This window comes from Bos indicus x Bos taurus, chromosome X, assembly GCF_003369695.1.
Source record: "Bos indicus x Bos taurus breed Angus x Brahman F1 hybrid chromosome X, Bos_hybrid_MaternalHap_v2.0, whole genome shotgun sequence".
NCBI classification, from domain to species: Eukaryota; Metazoa; Chordata; class Mammalia; order Artiodactyla; family Bovidae; genus Bos; species Bos indicus x Bos taurus.
The window spans coordinates 89,505,279-89,522,975 of NC_040105.1; the positions used below are offsets into that span (position 1 = coordinate 89,505,279).

Consider the following 17,697-nt stretch of genomic DNA (forward strand, 5'->3'; position numbering starts at 1 on the left):
TCTTTCACTTAAGGTAATCATATCTTCCTTTCAAGTACAAATAAAAAATTTCCCTTGATCTAGAGAGTACCTCACTTTGGCTAAGATTTTATTTCATAATTAACTTTGTGTACATTTTTCATTCATGAGAAACAAAATTTAAAAATGAAGTTTAAAAATGTGTTGACTTTAAATTTTTATAAGTTCCATAGCTACATGTCAGTTTAGAACAACCTGAGAAAATAAGTTTATTGTCACTTATCAGACAATATAGTTTTGGGACTTCCTGGTTGGTCCAGTGGTTAAGACTTCGAGCTTCCACTGTAGGGGGCTCGGTTTCGATCCCTGGTAGGGAACAAAGATCCTGCATGCTGTGCGGCATGGCCAAAAAAAGAGAAAAGACAAGGTCGTTTTTTTCAGTAGCTTCTTTCTTTTCAACCTAAGTTACTTGAGAATTTTATTTTCTTCACAGGCTAAACAGACAGAAGTTCATAGGATCTTCTCTTAATTATCCCTTTCTCTTTAACCGACATTTTACCCTTTAGTGGTTCAGATGCACTGAGAAAGAAAGGCAGAGAATATGAGCAAGAAAGTGGTGGCTAAAGGAGAAGAGAATCGGTTTTAGAGACAGTCGGTCAGGGAATAGAAAAGTTCCCTTGGTTCCCACTCTTCTCTCCTCAAATACTTTCCAAGGATTTGCCAATATTTAAAAGCACACAATTAAAGCTTCATGTATTCTAGGATGTGTTCCCATTCCTTTGGTTTGAGCCAAACAGGAGCTCTTTGGGTTTAACTTTTTTTTTGGATGGGTGGAGGTGAAATGTTTAGTTTTTTTTGTTTTTTTTTGTTTTTTTTTTTAAGCAAAATAATATCATCTGTATTTAAATTATGTCACGTAAATAACATTCACAAGGGCTTTCCTGGTGGCTCAAATGGTAAAGAGTCTACTTGCAATGCGGGAGACCTGGGTTGGATCCCTGGGTTGGGAAGATCCCCTGGAGAAAGGCACGGTAACCCACTCCAGTATTCTTGCCTGGAGACTCTCCATGGACAGAGGACCCTAGCAGGCTATAGTCCATGGGCTCGCAGGACATGACTGAGCAGCAAAGCACAAGGAGACAGTAACATTCAAAGAAAAGAACAGGTGACTTACCTAAGATGGTTAATTCAAAATGTCCAAGGCTTCGGGCGCTCTTAAAATGATCAAGTTTTGGGACCCTTCCTTCTGGTGGTACGTATTTTGCAGGCTGAGAATTAAACTGCTGACCAAGAAAATGTCTGTGCTCGGAACTAAATTTTCGTGGAATACTTTCAGGATGAACCCGGCTGTAACGCAGGTGATCTATCAAGCTGAACTTCTTGTCTCTCCACAGCTGACTTTCCCATTTATCACTTATAGTTTTTTTGGCTCTCACTACGAAGGTATGACTGGGGTTTTCTCGACCTGCTAAAGAAACAATGAGATAAACACAAATAAACTATTACTTATATTAAACATAAATAAACTATTATTTATATTACTTATAAACTAATGAAATCAGGTAATTCAGTACAAAGAAGCAGATTAATAAGAAATAGCTTAATTAACTGTAAAAATCAAACAGCCACCTAGAAAACATAAACTGAATGTCCAAAAGATAAATGTTATTAAAGTGAGGAATGAACTAAAATTTGCCTTCAAAATAAACTTTTACTCCAAAGTATTAAAAATATTGTTTTCTCTGTTGCTGGAATTAATGAGATTTTTAATTATCTTCTTTATACTTTTTCTGTCTTTCCTAAATGTTCTTAAACAAACAAACATTCCTTTTATTTTCAGTGATAAATTCAAGTTAAGTCAAATTCATGAGAATAAGAACATTTAGAGATTGAACCACTCCTCACTACTTGTGGAAGGTAAGCTTAAAATAAATTTTGTTAACTTTTGCTAAAAGTACCCTGAACAAATACAAAATATAGTCTATTTCTTGGATATAACACTCTTTCAAAAGGACCATTTATATGATATTCCTTTCAGATATAAATAACATATGAAAAACAAAGAGGGAACTAAATTGAAAGACCACTTCAACTCTTGATTGTTCTCTGTCATCAAGTCCATTTATCATTTATGTACAACTTACTTAACATATTTAGTTTCTAAGGCAGAATATAATTTATCTCTTACACACTGTGATATTCATTCACTCAGCAAACCTATTATGTACCAGATACTGCACTGAGGAATTTGGTAAAATAACATTTTAATTTAATAATATACACTGGAATCTGAAGACATAGAGTAGAATCAGTAAAAAAGCCAGATTTTAGCACTTCTCACTTTGTCAGTTCTGCTAGCTCAGACAACCTGAAGCAAATTGTTTTTTCAGAACTTCATTCCTAAGTTTAATAAGGTTGCTGAATTGCTTCCTTGTATGCTGCTCGTGCCTTGGCGTTTATTATTTTCCTAATATAAAAGACCTTGCTGAGACAGAAGGGTGTTTCAACAGCGAGGTTTCAGTGTGGTTAATATATCACTTCTGCTTTTGGACTTTATTCCATATCCCCAGACTACTTTCTTGGTTTCTTAACCCTAGACAGAGACTGAACATTTATTACAAGGTAAAATACTAGACTGAATTTTGAGAGAAGATAAAGAAGTTGAACTTCTTACCAGGAATTTAAAATACTGCAATATTACAAAAGAGTTTCTTTTTAATTCTCAAAATTTAGTTGATGAACACACTTAACTTCCTTATAATACCGCTTGATAACAAAAAGGATAGAACATATAATCACATGTGAAAAGGAAAGGACTCAATAAAAGCCAAGAGGAAAACTCTAATAGGACTAAACTGGAGATTGGGCAATGGATTTAATCCTTTTATCTTCTAGAAATGAATTCCTCTTATCTAAACTAATAAAAGTACATAATCAGATCAGCAATAAGTAGATATTAGAACCCAATATAGTGAGAATTCCTGACTGATTTGTTCTAAAATATGCAAAGAACAAGTTATAGGCCATTCCAATTTTTAAAAATTAAATAATTTCATCTACTCCATAGGAAAAAAAATCCTCTAATTCACACTGTCTGATAAGAATAAGTCTGATAGTCTGATATATTTTCTGTGCTTGTGTTCTCATTTGAGTGTTAAGAACTGGCAAGGTTTAATGCTCACATGAAAAAGTTCTTCTGAAAAAAATAATGTATAGTTTTTTAATTTGGTAACTTGGGACTGTAACTATCTCAATTATATGTTTCAAAATTAATACAAATGGGTATGAGATCAGTACAGGAGATATTGGCAGTCACCGGTTATGAATAGTAAGATTTCAAGGGCAACAATTAGGAAAGAGACAAAATGTATCTAGAGTTCAGGTTTTTCTAAAAATGGAAAATCATATACTATAATTCTTCAATTTTTAGCTTGAATATTACTAATATTACCATACAAAACACATTATGCTTTAGGCCCAATACATAACTAAGATGGGCTTCCTGGTGGCTCAGTGGTAAAGAATCCACCTGCAAAGCAAGAGACCCAGGTTTGATTCCTGGGTTGGGAAGATCCCCTGGAGGGCACGGCAACCCACTCCAGTATTCTTGCCTGGAGAATCCCATGGACAGAGGAGCCTGGTGAGCTACAGTCCATAGGGTCACCAAGAGTCAGACACGACTGAAATGACTGAGCATGCACATATGCACATATCTAAGATACAGCTTAATTACCTAGCAAAATTATACACACACATATATAATTATTTATCAGAATTATAGTAATCATTCTTATTTTAGTGAATCATTTTACCCTTATTCCTGATGAGAATGGATATATATTTTAATGAAGAAAAATTTCAGAATACCACATTTAGGTTGTGAGTTGAAAAGGTCATTGTATAAATGTGTATGTGTGGTGATTTTGTTTCTTCACTGAATCTACACTAAGCATTTCATTGTGTGGATAAGAGTGACAGGTAGGGGTGTATGAAGGCATAGGGGAGTGGGAAGAGCTATTTCCTTTGCCTCTTTCCTGTTTGCCTTCAATGACCCCATGCTGGTGCAAGAGCTACAAGACTGGAAAAAAACAGGGTATTTCAGTCAGTGATCAGGTCTGTGCTTGGTAGCAAACATATAAGGACTTTGTAAAGGATGGTGTAAGTCAGAAGCTACTTATAATGTCTTATGATCTCAGTAGTACTATCACTGTTTATTGCTAGATTTTCAGTGTATGTCTCATTTACTTATGTTACCAGATACAAAGGATAAGATGTTAAACTCTGTAATCTTCAAAATACCTAACACAATCAAATTGCATACACAAATTAGCTATATATTCACAAAATGAGTACTTTTGAATTTACACACATAATAATTTCCAAAACTAACATGAAACATATCTGGGAATACATTAGTAACCATGTTAACACATATAGATCCAAATTCATTAATTAAGCCTGAAATATAATAACACAAAGGGGACTGTGTAAAACTAGAAAGCTTCTGCATGGCAAAGGAAACCATCAACACAAAGGAAAGGCAACCTACTGAATGGGAGAAAGTGACTGCAAATCATATATCTGATATGGGGTTAATATCCAAATATATAAATAATTTGTTTACCTCAGTAAACAAAAATAAGCAATATGATTAAAAAGGGGGCAGAGGATCTGAATAGACATTTTCCCAAAGGCATACAGTTGGCATACAGGTACATAAAAAGATGTTTAACATTATTATTAGCAAAATGCAAATAAAACCCACAAGGTATCATCTCACACCTGTTAATATGGATATTATCAAAAATACAAGAATAAACAAGTGTTGGTGAGCATGTGGAAAAAAGTCAACCCTTATGCACTGTGGGAATGTAAATTGGTACAGCCACTATGAATACAGTATGGAGGTTCCTCAAAAAAATAAAAATAGAACAACAATATGATCCAGCAATTCCACTAGTGGGTATTTATCCAAAGAAATAAAAAACACTAACTCATAAAGATATATATACCCCCATGTCCACTGTAGCATTATTTATAATAGCCAAGACCTGAAAACAACCTAAGTGCCCATCAATGAATGAATGGATAAAGAAAATGTGGTATATTATTATTCATTCATAAAGGGAAATCTTAACTTGGATGAATCTTGAGGACACTATGCTAAGTTAAGTAAGTCAGACGAAGACAAATATTATATGATCTTACTTACATGTGGAATAAAAAAAAGACCACTCAAAAAAACAAGCTCACAGATACAGAAAACTGACTGATGGTTGCCAGAAACAAGGGTTTGGGAGGGGATAGGTGAAGTGGGTCAAAAGTTATAAAATAAATAAGTCAAGGAGATGTAATGTACAGCTTGGTGACTATAGTTAATACCATACTGCATATCTGAAACTTACTAAGAGTAGATCTTTTTCATCACAAGAAAACAAATTTTTATAACTATGTATGGTAATGAATGTTAACTAGACTTATTGTGGTAATCATTCTGCTATACATACAAATACCAAATCACTATGCTGTACACCTGAAATTAATATAATATTATATGCTAATTATACCTCAATTTAAAAAAGAAAAAATGTAAAAGAGTTTTGTAAATTAGGAAGAACCATTATCAACTTCATGTATCGGACACTTCTTGAGAAACTATCTCCTTAACAGGTATGCTATAGTGGGGATTTGGGACACTACACTAACTGAATAAGATTTGATCTTTTGCTCACACTCTAGTTAAATTTCTCTATTTTTTTTTTAACAATTCTGACCATTTAAATTTAATTATCAGTTTCTTTAAGGTTTGCTTGCTCTGAATAGCTAAAAGTTATCAATATACTTTAAATATTGATAATAATTAAGAAAATAAAGAGAAATTAAATTTAAAGGGAATTATTTATAATCCTGGGCAAAATAATTTATTATGAAAATCATATAGATTCAAAAAAAGTAAAAAATTAAACCAGTCATTCATATGGTAACACATCCCAGGGTTTATACTCACATAATCTGTAAGAATTAACGGATTATTTTTACTTAGTTTCCAGATTTTTTCTGTAGAGGGATGCTATACAAATGTGACAACTCTGAGAAACATTTACAGTTTAAAAAGTACTTTTGAACATCTGTTTAAAAGTCTTAGGCTAATTTTATTAAGTAAATAAAGGGATGCTATCATCCCTTTTGAGTGCATGCCAGTCACTGAGTCCCATCCAACTCTTTGCAATGCCATGGACTGTAGCCAACCAGGCTCCACTGTCCATGGAATTTCCCAGGCAAGAATACTGGAGTGGGTTGCCATTTCCTCCTCCAGGGGATCTTCTTGACCCAGGGACTGAACCCGCATCTCCTGCACTGGCAGCTGATTCTTTACTACTGAGCCATCTGGGAAGCCTGATGTCAATTTCAGAGATGAGTAGGTTGACATATAGAGTGACTGAGTTACCTCTGTTCACACAAGTTAAAAAACAACCAACCAACCAACCCTGAGGTATAGTATTATGGTACATAAATAAAAATGAAAATACAACATAACAACTTTTAGGATTCAGTGAAAGTAGTGATCAGAGGGAAATTTATAACATAAATACTGATATTAAAAAAGATATTCAATAATGTAACATTAAACTTAAAGGAACTAGGAGTGACAGAAGTAATTATGCTTAAAATAAATATAAATGAAATAGAGAATAAAAAACATAATAGAATCTAAGAAAGCAAAAGTTTGTCCTATGTAAAGGCCAGCAAAATTGATAATCGTCACCTCTACAGACCCAAGGAGTGAAGACATAAATAACTAAATTCAAAAATACAATGTGATTCATTACAGAGATAAGAAGAATTAAAATAGAATACTATGAACAATCATACACCATAAATTAGAAAACTGAGCTGAAACAAATTCATAAAAGCAAAAAAAATTGCCAAAACTCATTCAAAAGAAAAAAAAGGAAAAAAAAAATCTCCACAGACCTATAGCAAGTAACAAAAGAGTCCAAAATGCAGTACTTGGATGCAATCTCAAAAACGACAGAATGATCTCTGTTCGTTTCCAAGGCAAACCATTCAATATCACAGTAATCCAAGTCTATGCCCCAACCAGTAATGCTGAAGAAGCTGAAGTTGAATGGTTCTATGAAGACCTACAAGACCTTTTAGAACTAACACCCAAAAAAGATGTCCTTTTCATTATAGGGGACTGGAACGCAAAAGTAGGAAGTCAAGAAACACCTGAAGTAACAGGCAAATTTGGCCTTGGAATACAGAATGAAGCAGGGCAAAGACTAATAGAGTTTTGCCAAGAAAATGCACTGGTCATAACAAACACCCTCTTCCAACAACACTAGAGAAGACTCTATACATGGACATCACCAGATGGTCAACACCAAAATCAGATTGATTATATTCTTTGCAGCCAAAGATGGAGAAGCTCTATACAGTCAGCAAAAACAAGACTGGTAGCTGACTGTGGCTCAGATCATGAACTCCTTATTGCCAAATTCAGACTTAAATTGAAGAAAGTAGGGAAAACCACTAGACCATTCAGGTATGACCTAAATCAAATCCCTCATGATTATACAGTGGAAGTGAGAAATAGATTTAAGGGCCTAGATCTGATAGAGTGCCTGATGAGCTATGAATGTTCATGACATTGTACAGGAGACAGGGATCAAGACCATCCCCATGGAAAAGAAATGCAAAAAAGCAAAATGGCTGTCTGGGGAGGCCTTACAAATAGCTTTGAAAAGAAGAGAAGCGAAAAGCAAAGGAGAAAAGGAAAGATATAAACATCTGAATGCAGAGTTCCAAAGAATAGCAAGAAGAGATAAGAAAGCCTTCTTCAGCGACCAATGCAAAGAAATAGAGGAAAACAATAGAATGGGAAAGACTAGAGATCTCTTCAAGAAAATTAGAGATACCAAAGGAACATTTCATGCAAAGATAGGCTCGATAAAGGACAGAAATGGTATGGACCTAACACAAGCAGAAGATATTAAGAAGAGATGGCAAGAATACACAGAAGAACTGTACAAAAAAGATCTTCATGACCCAGATAATCACGATGGTGTGATCACTGACCTAGAGCCAGACATCCCGGAATGTGAAGTCAAGTGGGCCTTAGAAAGCATCACCACAAACAAAGCTAGTGGAGGTGATAGAATTCCAGTTGAGCTATTCCAAATCCTGAAAGATGATGCTGTGAAAGTAATGCACTCAATATGCCAGCAAATTTGGAAAACTCAGCAGAGGCCACAGGACTGGAAAAGGTCAGTTTTCATTCCAATCCCAAAGAAAGGCAATGCCAAAGAATGCTCAAACTACCACACAATTGTACTCATCTCACACGCTAGTAAAGTAATGCTTAAAATTGTCCAAGCCAGGCTCCAGCAATATGTGAACCCTGACCTTCCAGATGTTCAAGCTGGTTTTAGAAAAAGCAGAGGAACAGAGATCAAATTGCCAACATCCGCTGGATCATGGAAAAAGCAAGAGAGTTCCAGAAAAGCATCTATTTCTGCTTTATTGACTATGCCAAAGCCTTTGACTGTGTGGATCACAATAAACTGTGGAAAATTCTGAAAGAGATGGGAATACCAGACCACCTGATCTGCCTCTTGAGAAATTTGTATGCAGATCAGGAAGCAACAGTTAGAACTGGACATGGAACAACAGACTGGTTCCAAATAGGAAAAGGAGTTCGTCAAGGCTGTATATTGTCACCCTGTTTATTTAACTTATGTGCAGAGTACATCATGAGAAACGCTGGACTGGAAGAAACACAAGCTGGAATCAAGATTGCCGGGAGAAATATCAATAACCTCAGGTATGCAGATGATACCACCCTTATGGCAGAAAGTGAAGAGGAACTAAAAAGCCTCTTGATGAAAGTGAAAGAGGAGAGTGAAAAAGTTGGCTTAAAGCTCAACATTCAGAAAACAAAGATCATGGCATCTGGTCCCATCACTTCATGGGAAATAGATGGGGAAACAGTGGAAACAGTGTCAGACTTTATTTTTCTGGGCTCCAAAATCACTGCAGATGGTGACTGCAGCCATGAAATTAAAAGACGCTTACTTCTTGGAAGGAAAGTTATGACCAACCTAGATAGAATATTCAAAAGCAGAGACATTACTTTGCCAACAAAGGTTCGTCCAGTCAAGGCTATGGTTTTTCCTGTGGTCATGTATGGATGTGAGAGTTGGGACTGTGAAGAAGGTTGAGTACCGAAGCATTGATGCTTTTGAACTGTGGTGTTGGAGAAGACTCTTGAGAGTCCCTTGGAGTGCAGAGAGATCCAACCAGTCCATTCTGAAGGAGATCAGCCCTGGGATTTCTTTGGAAGGAATGATGCTAAAGCTGAAATCCAGTACTTTGGCCACCTCATGCGAAGAGTTGACTCATTGGAAAAGACTCTGATGCTGGGAGGGATTGGGGGCAAGAGGAGAAGGGGACGACAGAGGATGAGATGGCTGGATGGCATCACTGACTCGATGGACATGAGTCTCAGTGAACTCTGGGAGTTGGTGATGGACAGGGAGGCCTGGCGTGCTGCGATTCATGGGGTCACAAAGAGTCAGACACGACTGAGCGACTGATCTGATCTGATAGCAAGTAAAGAGATTCAAAAGAAAATTTAAAAGGCTATTCCATTTAAAATAGCAACTAAAAGAATAAAATACCTAGGAATAAAATTTAAGCAAGGAGGTGAAAGACTTCTATACTGAAAACTACAAAACATTGTTGAAATAAATTAAAGAATACCTAAAAATGAACAGAAAGAAATCCCATGTTAATGGACTAGAAGAACTAATATTATTAAGACATCAATACTATCCAAAGTACCTGCAGACTCAACGCAACCCATATCAAAATCCCAAAAGCTTATTTTGCAGAAATGGTCAAATGGATTCTTAAATTTTATATGGAATTACAAGTCCTCAACGCTAAAGCAATCTTGAACAACAGGGACAAAGTTGGAGGGCTCATACACCCCAATTTCAACAGCTGATACAAAGCTATAGTAATCAAAATACTGTGGTGCTGGCATAGGGACATACATATAGACCAGTGAAAAATAATTTGATATTTAACAATGGTTTTCAATTCAGTGGATACCAAGTCAATGCAATTTTTCCTATTCATTGTCCATGGACTACAGGAAACTTAGTGATACTTCCCCATGTTGATGGCAATAATTTATCTGACCATTAACAACCTTTCAAGTTTATATTGGTTCTACTTCAAATCCAAGAGGCCTGTGCTCTGGACTCTGTTTTCTAAGTGGTTATTACACCTCAGTCTATAATCATTTAGGCCTCTAGTTCTTAAATGTCCATGAGCAGTTTTAGTTTTAGTTCCTATTCACCACTTAATCTTTTTTGTTTCTGCCACTTAGGGATTTTTAATTCTTGCTTTCAACTTGGTTATATATTTATACTACAATGATTTCCCCCTTATTTTCTATCTTTTATTTGGGGTGGAGTACAATCCAAATCCCTTTGTGGGTTCTTAATCTGTCAGACTGACTAGAAGTCAATTCTCAAATAAGAATAACTCATAAAGCAAGAAGGATCTAAAGTATTAAAATGTCTACAGAGACGACCCCTTATAAGATCTGCTTTAAACAAACTCACTTTAAGGATACCCTGCCAGAACTAAATTTGTGTCAGAAAATTTGTGTCACTTCAGAAAAAAAAGCCCCAAAACTGAAACTACAACTATCTTTTAAGCTTTAACTACGGTTATTGTCAAATAAAAATTAAACTTCCTACTTCATTCTTCTCTTAATTAAAAATAGTACATCTGAAGGAATGTACTACCAGGGAACCAATTTACTAAGTGTTGTTCAGTTCAGTTACTCAGTTGTGTCCGACACTTTTTGACCCCATGAACCATAGCACGCCAGGCCTCCCTGTCCATCACCAACTTCTGGAGTCTACCCAAACCCATGTCCATTGTGTCAGTGATGCCATCCAACCATCTCATCTTCTGTTGTCCCCTTTTCCTCCTGCCCTCAATCTTTCCCAGCATCAAGGTCTTTTCAAATGAGTCACTTCTTTCCATCAGCTGGCCAAAGTATTGGAGTTTCAGTTTCAACCTCAGGGCCTCCAATGAACACCCAGGACTGATCTCCTTTAGGATGGACTGGTTAGATCTCCTTGGAGTCCAAGGGACTCTCAAGAGTCTTCTCCAACACCACAGTTCAAAAGCATCAATTGTTCGGCGCTCAGCCTTCTTTATAGTCCAACTCTCATATCCATACATGACCGCTGGAAAAACCATATCCTTGACTAGACAGACCTTTGTCGGCAAAGTAATGTCTCTACCTTTTAATATGCTGTCTAGGTTGGTCATAACTTTCCTTCCAAGGAGCAAGCGTCTTTTAATTTCACGGCTGCAATCACCATCTGCAGTGATTTCAGAGCCCAGAAAAATAAAGTCAGCCACTGTTTCCACTGTTTCCCCATCTATTTGCCATGAAGTGATGGGACCAGATGCCATGATCTTAGTTTTCTGAATGTTGAGCTTTAAGCGAACTTTTTCACTCTCCTCTTTCACTTTCATCAAGAGGCTCTTTAGTTCCTCTTCACTTTCTGCCATCAGGGTGGTGTCATCTGCATATCTGAGGTTACTGGCATTTCTCCTGGCAATCTTGATTCCAGCTTGTGCTTCTTCCAGCCCAGCATTTCTTATGACGTACTCTGCATATAAGTTAAATAAGCAGGGTAACAATATACAGCCTTGACGTACTCCTTTTCCTATTTAGAACCAGTCTGTTGTTCCATGTCCAGTTCTATCTGTTGCTTCTTGACCTGCATACAGGTTTCTCAAGAGGCAGGTCAGGTGGTCTGGTATTCCCATCTCTTTCAGAATTTTCCACAGTTTATTGTGATCCACACAGTCAAAGGCTTTGGCATAGTCAATAAAGCAGAAATAGATGTTTTTCTGGAACTCTCTTGCTTTTTCCATGATCCAGCGGATGTTGGCAATTTGATCTCTGGTTCCTCTGCCTTTTCTAAAACCAGCTTGAACATCTGGAAGGTCAGAGTTCACATATTGCTGAAGCCTGGCTTGGAGATTTTTGAGCATTACTTTACTAGCATGTGAGATGAGTCCAATTGTGTGGTAGTCTGAGTATTCTTTGGCGTTGACTTTCTTTGGGATTGGAATGAAAACTGACCTTTTCCAGTCCTGTGGCCACTGCTGAGTTTTCCAAATTTGCTGGAAAATTAAGTGTAGCACTTTCACACCATCATGTTTTAGGAATTGAAACAGCTCAACTGGAATTCCATCACCTCCACTAGCTTTGTTCGTAGTGATTCTTCCTAAGGCCCACCTGACTTCATATTCCAGGATGTCTGGCTCTAGGTGAGTGTGAGTAATCACACCTTCGTGATTATCTTGGTCGTGAAGATCTTTCTTGTACAGTTCTTCTGTGTATTCTTGCCACCTCTTCTTAATATCTTCTGCTTCTGTTAGGTCCATACCATTTCTGTCCTTTATTGTGTCCATCTTTGCATGAAATGTTCCCTTGGTATCTCTAATTTTCTTGAAGATATCTCTAGTCTTTCCCATTCTATTGTTTTCCTCCATTTCTTTGTATTGATTGCTGAGGAAGGCTTTCTTATCCCTCCTTGCTATTCTTTGGAACTCTGCATTCAAATGGGAATATCTTTACTTTTCTCCTTTGCTTTTCGCTTCTCTTCTTTTCAAAGCTATTTGTAAGGCCTCCCCAGACAGCCATTTTGCTTTTTTGCATTTCTTTTTCTTAGGGAATTAAGTGTTGTACTGGTGCAAAATTCAGAACAATTTTGGACTAGTACTTTTGACAAGGATTTCAGGTAATATAAATAAAAATGAAACAAAAATAACTAGCTACATATCTACTTAAAGTATTTATATTATGCCAGTGGCAGGCACAACCCAAAAATGCACAATCAAATCAAACAGCAGTATGTATATAATAATAGTGTTCCACAAAGTCTTCATAAAATCATTATCATTATCAAACCAACATACAGTCGGAGGAGCTTGGCATGCTTGGTTTACTTTCTTTTGTTTGTGAAGAAGTTTCTGGTTGAGGTACAGGAATTCTGCAAAAGATTAAAAAAAGATAACAGTTATAAAAACAGACTTTAATGGGAAAACTGTTTCCATTTGGAATTTATTCTAATCCAATACAATTAGAAAATTTATAGGTTTAGTTTCTTGAAAGTAATGCATTAGAAATGTAAGGAAAACACATTCAAATTCTGAACAAATATCCATACTAACATAATTCAAATACTGAAACAGAGTTATATGTTTTTTTAAGGAGTATTACACAAAAGAAAGTATTCAACTTTTATTAAATTAGTTGACACTAAAGATGGATATATATATATTTCATTCCCTACAATATAAATTAAATTATTCAGTGGCCTCCTTTCATATTTGCTTTGTTCAAATATTCTGGAAAACAAACTGCCTTAACTCTCCAACCTCATTTCAGAGTTTTCTATAAGCCTCATGCTGCTTCAAAACATCACGTTTTTCCTTCAGCCAGAAAAACCTTATTCCCCCTTTCCTTTGCCTGGTTAACTCTTATTCAGCCTTCAAAATTTAGTTCGTAGCATTATTTTCTATAAGAAGCCATCCTTGATCTCTACTCAAGGTTCACTAATCTTTATTTATGCTGTAATAGCTCTAAGAATAAATATTATCATACCACTCACCACATGATATTAAAATTACTGGCTTTTCAGTTTATTTCCTCTACCAGATTCTACTTGCTCTACAAAAACATAGACTTTATCTATTTTTGTATCTCCACAGAATAGCCACTCAATAATTGTTTATTGAAAGAAAAATAAGTGAAAAGGAAGCATCTTATTTTGAAGCTGACGAGAGAAACTTGCACTTATAACAAAGACCTCCTTCTTAAAAACTTTCAGTAAATTTCTATGATGAGTATTTTCTGCTGTTGTAGTTCCAAAACTAAAAGCATAAAGCAAAACAGAAGTGCCATGTTGTAGAATACTGCATAATACTGCTCAGCTTACTTAAGCAATAGAAATGTCTGTTACAATAACAGTATTCTTCATTTTATGAATGAGTTCTTAATGAATGCAAAGAACAAGCTTTCATGAAGGAAGACTTCATTTAAAGAACTCCAGGAAATAAAAACACGTTTTATAGTTGTAATTAAAACTTTTTTCTGAATATCAAAAAATGGTTTATTTCTAAAAATTAATAAACTGATAACATCAGCTCTCAGATATATTTAAATAAATAAAAATTTTTAGTTAGATTACATGTATTTTGAGATCATTAAACAGTATGTATATACTTTTAAATAGGGTCTTCCCGGGTGGCACAGTGGTAAAGAGTCTGCCTGCCAATGCAGGAGATGTGAGTTTGATCCCTGGGTCGAGAAGATACCCTGGAGTAGGAAATGACAACCCACTCTAGTATTCTTGCTTGGAAAATTCCATGGACAGAGGAGCTTGGCAGGCTACAGTCCATGGAGTTGCAGAGTCAGACATGACTGAACAATCGAGCACATACAGCAGCATATACTTTAAAATACATGGTGTTATAAAGTGATTTTTTCATCTGAAACAAATTAGAAGTAGTTTTCCAAATTCTGACAGCATCATTATATTGTATAGAATTTTTTTAAGTGGCTTAGGAAAGTTTTACTGAAACATACAATTATTCATTTGTATGCCTTAAGTGTCTTAAAGGTGAGGGCCTAAATGACAGAAGTGGAGATATCAATGTCTATGGGTACCAACTGAGGAAACTGAAAAAAAGAGATGAAAACTTAAAGCATAAGAAATATAACAGGATGCCTGAGGAAAGAAAGGGAACAGATGGCTAAGACAATAATGTTAAATATGGTGGATAGTAGCTGAATAGTATAAAAATTATGTCAGAGGCAATAAGCTGCACTCTTCATCAACTTATTGGCCTTAGATAAAAGTCATATAGATTGTATAGTATGCCATGCCCTCATTGATATAACAGTATTATAATTAATATTGTAGTCTTTCCTGTGGTCTTCCCCAGTGGCTCAGTGATAAAGAATCACCTGCCAGTGCAGGAGACATGGGTTCAACCCCTGGGTCAGGAAGATTCCCTGGAGAAGGCAATGGCAATCCACTGCAGTATCCTTGCCTGGAAAATCTCATGGACAGAGGAGGGTGGCAAAGATTTGGACATAACTGAGCACGCATGCACAACAAAAGTCATTCCAATAGTGCCTTCTCCTTTCTCATGGGACACTGATAATGATTTTTAAGGATTCACATAACCTTGATATGGTGTACTTTCTTGCTTTATGAAGTAAATACAACCAAGAGAACACAAATAAGTTTTAACATCCCATTTATTATGTTTTATTTCTCAGTGCTAAATTTTGAATGAGTTGATATACTTTGACTACATTTTACTATCTAGTAGAGAGCACCATGGGTCACTAGCTCCCATGTTCATTGATACAACCTCTTAAATGGTCATATTTATTACTACCATAAATTGTACCAGTGGAAACAGACCAATGGGTAATACAGACACTGGAGTCAGCAAGCCAGGAATTAAAATACAACAATGTGCCAGAAGAGTGGCATGCCCAGGTTCCACAAGTAGAGTGCACAGAAGCTCCATGTTTCTTCTCAGACCTTTCTCTATGTGTCTCTTCATTTGGCTCTTCCTGATCTGTAACCTTTACAATAAAACTGTGATTTTAAGTATAGTATTTTTCATTCTAGTGAGCTACTGACTCTGAGCGGGTCATGGGAACTCCTGAATTTGTAGCCAGTTGATTGGAAGTGAGGGGGACCTGGGGACCAGCTGAACTGTAGCCATTAGCACCTGAGGTAAGGTCAATCTTGAGCAGGATTAAGCCCTTAAGAATCTGATGTTAAGTCTGGTTATTAGTATTAAAACTGAATCACAGTATGGCTAGTTGGGTTGGAAACCCCACAAGAGCTCAATGAACCTAACTGATAGGTTTAACAGCACACAGGACATAGTTAAAGAGTAAATGGAGTGACAGGTCCAAACTGAAACACAGAATCAAAAATAGAAATGAAATATGTATATGAGTAAAAAATGCAGTGTAAGAAACTTGTTGGTCAGTCAGAAGTGCTAATATATATGAAGTATGAATCATGGAAAAAAAGGAAATAATGAGGAAGAAAACATATTTGAAGAAATATGGCAGATGGTTTTCCAAAACTGATGAAAGATATGAATAAACAGATTCAAGAAGCTTCGTAACCTCAAAGCAGTATAAAACAAAGAGAACCACTCCTTGGCACATCACATACAAACAGTTGAAAATCAAAATGAAAATCTTAAAAGCACTCACAGTAAAAAGATACAGTATCTTTGAATGAACAATCAGAAGGCATTAGTCTGATTCTTAATAGAAACAATGAAAGCAATAAAACAGTAGTTTCAGATTTCAAAAAAATAAACCTGCAACCAACTGAAAATATCCTTTTAGAAGTAAAAGTGAAATAAAGATGTTTTTAAACAAGCAAAAATAGAGACTATATCATCAGCAAGCTGTATTGAAATAAATGCTGAGAGGAATTCTTCATTCAGAAGGAAAATGATCCCAAAGAGAAGCATGGAAATATAAGTAGGAATGAAGAGAACTTAAAAAAAAAACTGTGGTTAAATATAAAAAAATACTAACCATATAAGAAAAACAATATTAACAATGTCTCTTAGAATTTAAAATATATGTAGAATTAAAATATAAAGCAAAAGTAATGAAAATGGAGATAAATGGAATTATCCTAAAGATCTAGCATTATCAGGAAATGGTAAAATTATTAGCATTTATTTATTTACTTATTTTATTTATCTTTGGCTGTGCTGGGTCTTCGTTGCAGTGGGGGCTTTTCTCTAGTGGCGGCAAGCGGGAACTACTCTCCAGTTGTGGAGCGTGGGCTTCTCATTGTGGTGGCTTCTCTAGTTACAAGGCACAGGGTCTAGGGCACATGGGCTTCAGTACTTGTGGCTCGCGGGCTCTAGAGCACAGGCTTAATAGTTGTGGCACAGGCTTAGTTGCTCTGTGGCATGTGGGATCTTCCCGGACCAGGGATCAAACCTGTGTCTCCTGCACTGTAAGATTTTTTTTTTTTTTTTACCACTAAGCCACTAGGGAAGCTCTAAATAATTTGTATTTATCTACAATAAGTCAAGTGTTTAGGTTGTAATTAACAGAGTAACTACTGAAGAACATATATCAAATTAAAAGAGGGAAAATTGAATAATGAAAACTATTTGATTAAACAAATAGTATAAAAATTGATATAAGCCCAAAGTACAGGTCTCCATCAACTTATGATGGGGTTAAGTCCTGATAAACCCACTATAAGTTGAAAATATAGTAACTTGAGAATGAATTTAATACACTTAACCTACCCAATATCATAGCTTAGCCTAACCCACCTTAAACATGCTCAGAACATTTTCAATACCCTACAGTTTGGCAAAATCACCTAACACAAAACCAAATTTATAATAAAGTATTGTATATCTCATGTGATTTATTGAATGCCATGCTAAAAGTGAAAATCAGAATGGCTGTCTGGGTACAGAATGATTATAAGTATATCAGTTCTTTACCCTTGTGACTGCATATTTGATTGGGAGGTGTGGCTCACTGCCACTGCCTTTATCATGAGAGTATAGTACTGCATACCACTAGCCCAAGAAAAGATCAAAATTCAGAATTTA

The 17,697-nt window shown here is 35.9% G+C and overlaps 1 protein-coding gene across 2 annotated transcripts in view; it reads right to left on the reverse strand.

The window, feature by feature from the left end:
* Nucleotides 1-17,697, reverse strand: part of RADX (RPA1 related single stranded DNA binding protein, X-linked) — a 99,866-nt gene that overhangs the window by 18,421 nt on the left and 63,748 nt on the right. The window contains exons 11-12 of one of the 2 annotated variants that reach the window (XM_027534501.1): nt 12,982-13,055; nt 1,133-1,426 (exon numbers count right to left, since the gene is read on the reverse strand). In XM_027534501.1, coding sequence (XP_027390302.1) covers nt 1,133-1,426; nt 12,982-13,055 — 368 coding nt within the window. The remainder of the gene's footprint in view (nt 1-1,132; nt 1,427-12,981; nt 13,056-17,697) is intronic. The other variant, XM_027534502.1, reaches the window with a different exon arrangement.